Source organism: Mobula hypostoma, chromosome 26, assembly GCF_963921235.1.
Source record: "Mobula hypostoma chromosome 26, sMobHyp1.1, whole genome shotgun sequence".
Taxonomy (NCBI): domain Eukaryota; kingdom Metazoa; phylum Chordata; class Chondrichthyes; order Myliobatiformes; family Myliobatidae; genus Mobula; species Mobula hypostoma.
The window spans coordinates 8881711-8891279 of NC_086122.1; the positions used below are offsets into that span (position 1 = coordinate 8881711).

The 9569-nt window shown below is 41.7% G+C and overlaps 1 protein-coding gene across 6 annotated transcripts in view; it reads left to right on the forward strand.

Moving 5' to 3' along the window:
• thrap3a (thyroid hormone receptor associated protein 3a) overlaps positions 1–7113 on the forward strand; it is a 120654-nt gene extending 113541 nt beyond the window's left edge. For 5 of the 6 annotated variants that reach the window (XM_063033822.1, XM_063033825.1, XM_063033828.1 and 2 more), the window contains 4 exons: positions 142–335; positions 826–1021; positions 1916–2065; positions 4446–7113. In XM_063033822.1, the coding sequence (XP_062889892.1) occupies positions 142–335; positions 826–1021; positions 1916–2065; positions 4446–4691 (786 nt within the window). In that variant the 3' untranslated portion in view covers positions 4692–7113. The remainder of the gene's footprint in view (positions 1–141; positions 336–825; positions 1022–1915; positions 2066–4445) is intronic. The other variant, XM_063033827.1, reaches the window with a different exon arrangement.
• The last annotated feature ends 2456 nt before the right edge of the window (positions 7114–9569 follow it).

Below are 9569 nucleotides of genomic sequence, written 5' to 3' on the forward strand. Positions count from 1 at the left end.
CAAATTAATACATTGAATTATAAATAAGTGGTGGACACACAAATCCACAATATCTCCTTCTGAAGAGGCCTGGGTTCTTCAGCCTCCTTCACCTGGAGCCCATTTTAAATGTACTTCTCGTTTTTATATTGAATACAATAGGGAGAAGGAAAATTAAGGGATGAACTGGATGACCTGCGCCAAGATATTGAGCAACGTAGAAAATATAAAAGCAAGGAAGGAGAGCATAAAAAAGATAGTTCCAAAGATTCAAGAGATTCAAGCCATTCACGTGAGCGCTCAAAGGAAAAATCTGGAAAAGTTCCTAAAGCTTACAAGGAATCGAAAAAGCAAAGGTAATGTTTCATTTCCCTCATTGCAATGGATCATGTCTGTGCTCAGGCCCTCCTCTCCATGGCTTAATGGGCCTTTCTTAGTAGTGAATAGTAGCATGTATCTGCAATATTTTCTCATGCTGTTGATGTTCTATTTTATTGTTGTGTAAATTCTTAAGTGAACTCCCTCGTCAAGAAAAGCTCGAGATTCTGCAGATGCATAGATCACTCTATTCTTCTTTAAATTGTGACTCTGCATTGCTTTTGAAACGTTCTTTCTGCTGTCATGTTCATCAGTGGAATGCTATATTTGAAATCAAAGGAAGATCATGAATTTTTGCTTCCTACCATGTTTCTAGAGTGGCAGTTAGTAGCGTTCCATCAGTGACCGGGCATTGAGGCAGAGTACGAATGATGTTACAAACCCCTCAGATCATGATTAAGGTATTAGTGGAGCATGGGAATACATGGGTCTACATTAACAATTTTGTGTTTGTGTGACTTTGAACAGGAAACGCAAGAAAGCTAGAGCAAGGTCCAGCTCATCAAGCTCCTCATCTTCCTCCTCCTCTCCATCACAAGAGGGAAAAGATGAAAGGGAAGAGGGGGTGGGCCGCGAAGAGCCCTCTGCTGGTTTTAACAAAGCTCGCCTTGGAACAAGAGAGTTCACAGGCCCATCAACACGAGGCAGAGCACGTGGAGTTTTTGTAAGCAGAAACTGAAAACTGATGCTGCTTCCTGCAGTCAGCACTCGAGCATTTGTCTTCTCTGATTTCTAGTCTTTGGACAAAATGGGCAACTACTTTTTGTAAATCTCGGCTTTAGAGTGACTGAGTTTGTGTTCAAATTATTACTTCCTTTGTGCTTGTAATCTGGCTAAGAGGGACTGCAGCCTGCCACTGAAGTACTTTGAGAGTTGCTAAATGTCATGTAGAAATCTGATTCCTGTTCTTCCTGTTCTAAACCTCAGGGTTGCAGTTGGCTGTCTTCAAATGATTCTGGTTGGAAACACCTCATTCTTGAATGGAAACAATTGCTCTATGGCATTGACCTAAGTCCTAATTCTGTATTGATACTGTGGCACGAAGTTTCATTTTGATTTCTTGAAATAAGTGATCTTGGATATCAAGGTTAAGATGCTTCCATCCAGAGTTTCTGTTGATTGCTCATCTCAGACCTACTACTTGTATGGTACTTGCTCCAAATTTACACAGAGAATTGAAATGAAGTTATAATGAGCGGTTCTAGGGAGAGGGCTTTGGGTTATTTTCTATTTATCTCTGGTCTTCCACACTTAAGACTCTGTGTTCTCTCAATCTCTTGCTCTCTCAAATGTCAAGTTGCTGCATTAAAGCAATGCTTGAGAGTGTAGTGAGCTGAAATGCCTTTCTGCAAGTGAGAGCAGCTTTATGAAATGGGAGGCTTTGGGTGGGAGATGTATTGCCAAGTTAGTGTGAGAAGGTCTCCCATACTCTTGTTACTTCAGTTTGTTAAATAAATTCCATTCTCTGTCACTGGTACTTTGCATCAAGGTCTGAAAATGTAACTCATTGACATTGAATACCTATCCTAGTCACACCTTCCTTTTTATGCTAATACAGCAGTTCAGAATAAGAGGAAGAGGATATGGCAGGGGAACGTTTCCTGGTCCCAGCAATAGCAGTAATCCCGGTAACCCAACTTTCCAAAAGCGACCCCGCGAAGAGGACTGGGATCCTGAGTACACGCCAAAAAGCAAAAAATACTACCTGGTACGTGTCCACAAGCATCCAGGCGCAGAGCTGGCTTAGAGCCTGGTTCAATCAGTTCTGAGGGGAATGGTATCAATATCCAGCAGCTATTTTTAAACAGTGTAAGACTAGGCAGATATCCAGACCTCTGCAGTGGCTCAGCAAGTTCAACCTGCAGGTGTTGCACGTTCACAGAGCAGGTCTTTGACAGGTTTGTTGTTATTGTGTTTTCAGATGTCGCTGCTAAATAGTCTAGCCCTAAGTTATTAGTTACAGAGCAAATGGGACACACTAGGCTAAAACTCTTCAAAATTAACACCAAGAAGCACTCCCTGCCCCAGAAGAGTGGTGGGCATGTGGAAACTTGGATCATTTCTAGAAGGTTATTGAGGCCAGGAGTCATTTAAAAACTTCAAAATCCAGACAGGTAGATCTTTATCAGGCAAAATTGTTAAAGGATATGGATCTGTGACTTATTCTAGATGGAAGCACCTTATTCTTGCATGAAAATGTTTGCAGTGACCCAAGTCCTGACCACATCAGTCATGTGCTCATGTGCTACAGCGATTCATTTTGATTCTTGATCTACCCATCAAGGCTAAGATGCTTCCATCCAGAGTTTTCTGCTGATTGTTCATCTCCTTTTTAGACTGCTGACCTCTGTAATGCATTGTACACTGGAGTTTGGAAGGGACACTGATAGCTTTACAGGGAGGGCAAGTTGCAAATGTTTAAAAGGGCCATCACTGCTCCAAGGGGGAAGGGAGGGAGGGAGGGAAATTATAAAAATTGAGTTGTCCTTTTAGTTTGACAGAGTGGAGACAGACAAGAATGGGTTATTCAGTTGCTTAGAGAGTAATTGAATTTAATTTAATTGCCTTACAATCCCACTTGGTTTATACTAAGGTGATCATGCCCCTGTGATGTGCGGACAAGAGAGCACCAATCTGTTTAGGAGCTAATGGGTAGAGGCACTGACTAAAACTAAAGCAAACTTGGCACTTAGCAAGAGCCATTAAATTTACAGCAGCGTTCACTTTATGCTACTAGATTAGAGAATACAGATGTCGTTTACAGTAACAAGCCATCAATCTCCTTTATCAGCTGCCTGTTGATTCTCTTGGGCTTCCTTTTTGGGAACTTTTGTCTGTTCATTATCTTCTATCATCTCACGATAAGCCAAAGTGCTTTGCAGCTTAAGTAAATTTCCAGTGCAGTCACTGTTGCCAACGCAGTCATGCAACTAGCCTTGCTATAAACCCAGATAACAAAGAACACTATAGTACAGTACAAGCCCTTCAGTCCACAATGTTGTGCTGACCTTATAATCCACTCTAAGATCAATCTAACCCTTCCCTCCTACAAAACCCTCTATTTATCTGTCATCAATGTGCCTATCTGAAAGCCTCTTAAATCGCTCTAATGTATCTGCCTATACCAGCACCCTTGGCAGGGTGTTCCATGCACCCAACACTGACCTGTGACTTCCACCCCTCCCATACTTTCCCCTTGTATATTAGCCATTTCTGCCCGGGGAAAGTCTCGGCTGTCCACTCAATTTGTGCTTCTTATCATCTTCTACACCTCCATCCAGCTACTGCTCGTCCTACTTTGCTGCAAAGAGTAAAACCCTAGTTTGCTTAGCCTATTCTCATAAAATGGGTCTCTAATCCGGACAGCATCCTCTGATAAATCTCCTCTGCACCCTCTCTAAAGCTTCCACGTTGTTCCTATAATGAGACAACCAAAACTGAACATTATTCCAAGTGTGGTCTAACCAGGATTTTATGGAGCTGTAACATTACCTCGTGGCTGTTGGAGCTCAGTTACCCGACTATTGAAGACCAACAGACCATGTGCCTTCTTGACAACCTATCAACTTGCACGGCAACTTGACTAGAACGTTGAGAGAATTCCCTTGTTTTTCCAAATAATATTGTTAGGAGGGGTTTCCTTTACTTGTGAGAGGGGGATTTAATTTAACTGGTTAAATGCCTTCTGCAGAAGATTCCACTTACAACAGTCTGGTGCTCTCTCAGTAGTACTGAAGTGCCTTTCTAGATTTCTGTGTTCTCTGGAGTGACACTTGAGTCTCTAACCTTCTCAGGACGGCTTGGTAAAGAAAGCTTTACCAATAGAGCTACTGTGAGAAGGTTTGCTAAGAAAATTTATCAGCTACATGACATTGGAGAGGTGAATGCATCCCCATACAATTATCTTTAAGCTTTGCAGGGTGTTTTTTTTTAAGCCTAGCTTTGCAAGGTGGCAGGTTTTACCTCTAAAAATTGACTCTGAATATATTGAATTAAACACCTGGTAATTACATGTAATGCAATTTTTCTCCCTGTATCCTCCACCCTGCCTCCCTGTCCTACTTTATTTCTGTTCTGATCCTCTACAGCACGATGACCGTGAGGGAGACGGGGATAACTACTGGGCAAACAAAAGGGGTCGTGGCGCCTTCCAGCGAGGGAGAGGCCGTTTCCTGTACAAAAAGTCCAACACCAGCCCCAAGTGGACACACGACAAATATCAAGGCAGTGGACAGGAAGGTGTGGAGGAGGAGGAGGAGGAGGAAGAGGAGGATGGGCAAGTTGCTGGCATCGCCACCCAGGAGGAGAAAAATCTGGGTGCGATAGAGCAGTAGTGGCAAAAGGACTGGGCCCTCCCTGTGACAACAGTGCATTGAATTGAGTAGAGAATCTGATCACTAGGATCACTTACAAGAGATTTCTTTATCCAGATCTCAATAGGGTTTACAGTGTCGTAGGTTATTTGTTTTGGTGGGGTAAGGGTATAGGACCCTTTTGAGAATGAAAGGACCAAAAACATCTGTCTTTAATGCAACTTACTATATAAAGTGCAGTGCAGGCGTCGTACCTGTGTTGTAATACCACATTAGCGGACCTCCACGTGACACCCCACCGGTTGCCCTGGGGCTGTGATTTCCCCGCCCCCATGTACTTAGCGATATAGAAGAGTGTATGACGGTGAGACTTGTGTACACCTGATATTGCAAGCCTTCCTGAGCTACTGGGTTCAGTTCGTGATAGGAATCTGCTGCAAAAATGTGAAACTGACAAGGGGAGGAAGAAGTACCGCAAGATATCTCCCTCCACAAGTCGCACTCTGCAACGTAGCGTAAATTTCTCCCCAAATTGTTATTTTTCTGAGCCCCAGATATTGCCGCATGCTTATTTTATCATTATGGGTTTTAAGACACTTTCACTTTTGCTGCAGCTTTATAGTGGATCTTCCTTCATTTCCTTGTTTCTTTTGCGACCTGCACATCTCCATATTTGGTTACGACGCTTGGCTTGTGCTTTATTACCAATGTGATTGACGGCAAGAGTGGTTTCTATATTTTTGTTTTAGTTTTTTTTTAAAAAAAGCGACTGGCAATTTATTTTGGGCCTAACTCGCTGTTTATTTGTAGTGTTGAGGAAAAAACGTGTGAACCACCCCTGAATTTGTTTTGATTGTTCATGTAGGGAATTGTCCAAGTTAACGACATAAATGCCCTGGAAGATCACTTTAAACCTCCGTACCTCAACCCTAATCTGTTAATTATCTTACAAAGTGCTATAGGTAAAATTTAAACTCTTCATTTTATTTCACTTTTGATAATTTAGTTTATTTGTTCAGCTGGTTCCAGGCCAGTGCTCTTCTGACTGTGGCCTACCTTTGTTGTTTTATCACTGGCTTAATGAGAAAGGATTCAGCCAGTGTTTCTTGTTCTGCTGGAAAAGCTGAGTATTTCAGTACTGCTTGGGGACATGATTGGCCTTGAGCAAGGTACTGGAGAGAGAGAAAAAAATGTTTGTAGGGTGGAAAAAAATATCATTTGAAAAATGAGAAAAGGTTTAAATGTGGCTCTGTTTGTATCAGCTTTTAACATTTGGCATGGTCTTTCTCACCCCTCCCTCTACCCACTGTTAGCAAAGATAATTGGAAAGGGTTGAGAGAGGTTGGACAAAGAATAGGAATTGAGATTTAAATTACTGGGGAGATTCAACTGTTCATAAAACCTTCACAAAATAAAAGGTCTGAAATATTAATATATCTACATGAAACAAAAGCTAATCTTTACTGTACAAACGTCAATTCAGTTTGCTGATTTATGGCACAAATTAGAGATGGAGTCAATTGGAATGTGCAGTCTTTCCAATAAATGAGAAGTGCTTGTGAGAATATCCTTGTGCAGATCGGTAGCTTAAGTTGTGCAGTTCATTTGCCCATCTACTGCAAGCAAATTGTCTATACTCTGATACTCCTCCCTCATACAATTGCATCAAAATTCATCCCTGCGCGGTACAAGACCCCAAATTTATGCTATAGCTTTAAAGTTGTGTTGCCTGTTGCTATCCTCCATTCTCCTGTCCCAATTTCCTGCCCTCCCTCCTCCAATTTAAAACCTATCAACCTGGAACACGGGAGCAATACAAATATTCATAAATATAAATTCCTTTTAATTTTTGTTATTGGGAAATTCTTTAGTCCGAGTTCACTTGTTGCTTTGATCTTGGAATTAATGTTATTGAACAGATATTGGATAAGCATTTAGATACATTTTATATTGACAATCAGCTGTCTCACCTCCACTCTGTGCCTAGCCTCCCCTGTTCTTCTCTAATGCATTGTGCTTAATCCCTTCATTTTGTATCTTTTTATGTATGTATCAAAAATTATTAAAAAAGTGACATGCTCTCGGCTGCAGGAACTATATTGAATTTTTTTATACGCAATAGAAATAAATAGTTTTGTGGGGAGGGGAACATGAAATGGGAGGAGTATGATGGTTGCACTATTTTTGTAAACTTTTGCTGAACTGCCTTATCACTAAAAGAATTGTTAAAAGTCAGTCCTGTCCAGAATTGAACAAGATTTGTATCTCTCCAATTATTTGTGTTCTGTTTTGTTACTGTGGTTATGTTCCTAGTCTAAAATGGCCTACTGTCATCATTTTGGTCCCCCAATCCTCCCTCAGACTGTGATTTTTGCTGAGGTTTAAAGCATTGTTAAATTTTAATTAAATTTCTGTGCCAGCGTCACCAGTCGTATGTGTGTGTTATTGACAGCCTTGACTCAACAGTTTTCACTTTTATATAGTTAACACTCATGAGTAATATAACCCATACTGATACTCAGATAGATGGAGCAAGTGAATTTTAAACAAGATTGACTGCCTTGTAAAGATGGGCAAGAATGCAAGTTATATGGAGGATACGGGGGGCTGGAGAAAAGTCATTGACAGATTACAAACGAGAACATGGGTAGATACTAGAAATCTGAGCAACACCCACAAAGTGCTGGAGGAACTCAGCAGGCCAAGCGGCATCTAAGGACGAATACAGTTGACGTTTTGGGGCGAGACCCTTCAGTCCTGAAACGTCGACTGTACCCTTTTCCATAAAAGGGAGTGTGCATGAAAGAATGCTGTATTGGCTTTATGAGGTATTGACAATGAACTCAAACATCCATTGGGGTTCAGTAGAAAGGTCTGCACTACAGGGCATTAACAAAACCGTGGAACCAGAGCAAACTAGCTAATGCATTTATACTTACAAGAAAAAGTTTGTGAAGCCTTTGCTATTACCTGGTTTTCTGCATTAATTACTCTTAAAATGTGGTCTGATCTGTATCTAAGTCACAATAATAGACAATCTGCCTAACCTAATAACACTGTCGTGTCTTTATTGAACACATTGTTTAGTCATTCATGGTCCAGGCTGGAAATATATGTGAATCCTTGTGTTTAATAACTGGTAGAACCACCTTTAGCAGCTGTGGCTGCTGATCAGGCTTGCACAATGGCGAGGAGGACCCTTAGACCGTTCCTCCGTACAAAACTCTCTCACTTCATCAATATTTCCGGATACCTTGCATGAACAGCTCTCTTCAGGTCATACCGCAGCATCTCAATTGGGTTAAGGTCTGGGCTCTGACTTAGTCATTCCAAAACACCAAAGATCTTTTTAATCCATTCTGTTGTTGATTTACTCCTGTCTTTCAGATCATTGACTTGTTGCATCATCCACTTTCTATTAAACTTCACCTGACATTCTCTAGTTAGTAAGTGTCTGATACAGTTTTGAATTCATGTTCCCTCAACCACAGCAAGCTGTCCAGGCCCCGAAGCAACAACGCAGCCTCAAACCATGGTGCTCTTTTCACCATGCTTCACAGTTGGGGTGAGGTGTTGGCATGCAGTGACCTTTTTCCTCCAAACAGTGCTATAAATCTACAGAAAGTTTGAGAAAGAGAAAGCAGCCAGCAAGTAGAGCTGCACGGAGAAGAGCACAAGTCCTGTGCAGAATGGAATCTCTGAGAGCAATAGTGAAAAGCAATAGCCACATAAAGCTGTGATTCGGCTAATTTACTGTATTATTCCAGGATTCATTTGATACAATGTTGGAATTAATTATTCACATAAAATGACTGAATCAATATTAACATACAGTGAAATGCGTTGTTGGAGTCTAATTAAATCAGCAGGGTTAGCCCGCAAGCGTTGCTACGCCTCCAGCGCCAACACAATGTGCCCTCAGCTGGCCGCTGGTGTAGTGGCGAGTGGCCTCGGGTTCGAATCCAGCTGGCCCCTTGCCTGCTTTCCATCCTTGCTGCGTGGAGAGTCAAGCTAGCAACTCGGCCTCGTTTAAAAAAAAGACAGACAAAATGCCAAAGAAACGGCAAGTTTGTGCTACGAACCCAACTTCACTGACTCTAACCGTATGGAAACGTACAAGCTGCTAACAGACAGCGGCAGGAATCAACCCCCTATGTTACAGCCGGTCAAGGGTTGCACTACTGTTACTGAGCCCTAGAGCCTGATGCCACAGTAAAATGAAAACAAGCAATAAACTCAGCCGTCCATTTATCCATGGCCATAATAGAACAAATGGATACCTCATTTACCTACATAAGACTAGCGCTACCTCAAAAAGTAAAGCTTTAGTTAAGATTCAGGGAATGAAATCGGCACAGTAAGAGGCTCTAAAATGTTAAAGCAGCTGCTATGGATAACAGTTTGACAGATTGCTATGCCCACACTTAATTAAGACGTGCATATCCAAATAAAATTTGCAATTAAATGCATCACACTTTGTGTGCGATATTCAATTTGTTAACTGTTCAGCTCGCTGTCAGCACTGAGCAACGTTCCAATTCCACAAGCCTCGTGTAACGCCGTTTATTAGAGCTCTCTTCAGACATAAGACTATGTTTAGAAGGATATAATGTAAAGTTGCATGTACATCCTTTGTTGGCACCAGTGGGCAATGCTAGGTGTTTCACATTTCGAAAGAGTACATTGAAATTTCACACCGGTTAAGTTTCACTGAAACCCCAGTGACCGTGGAAGAAGCCCGAGAGTTGGTCAGGCACTAGGTGAAAAGCTGTCACCCAATACTCCCACTTTCCTCCCTGCAATGAAAGCCTATCAACTGCACTCCCATAAAGGAGCAAGATCTCTATCCAAGCCGGTCTCATAGGGCAAGTTGTGAATCTTAAAGGTATATTATCAAAA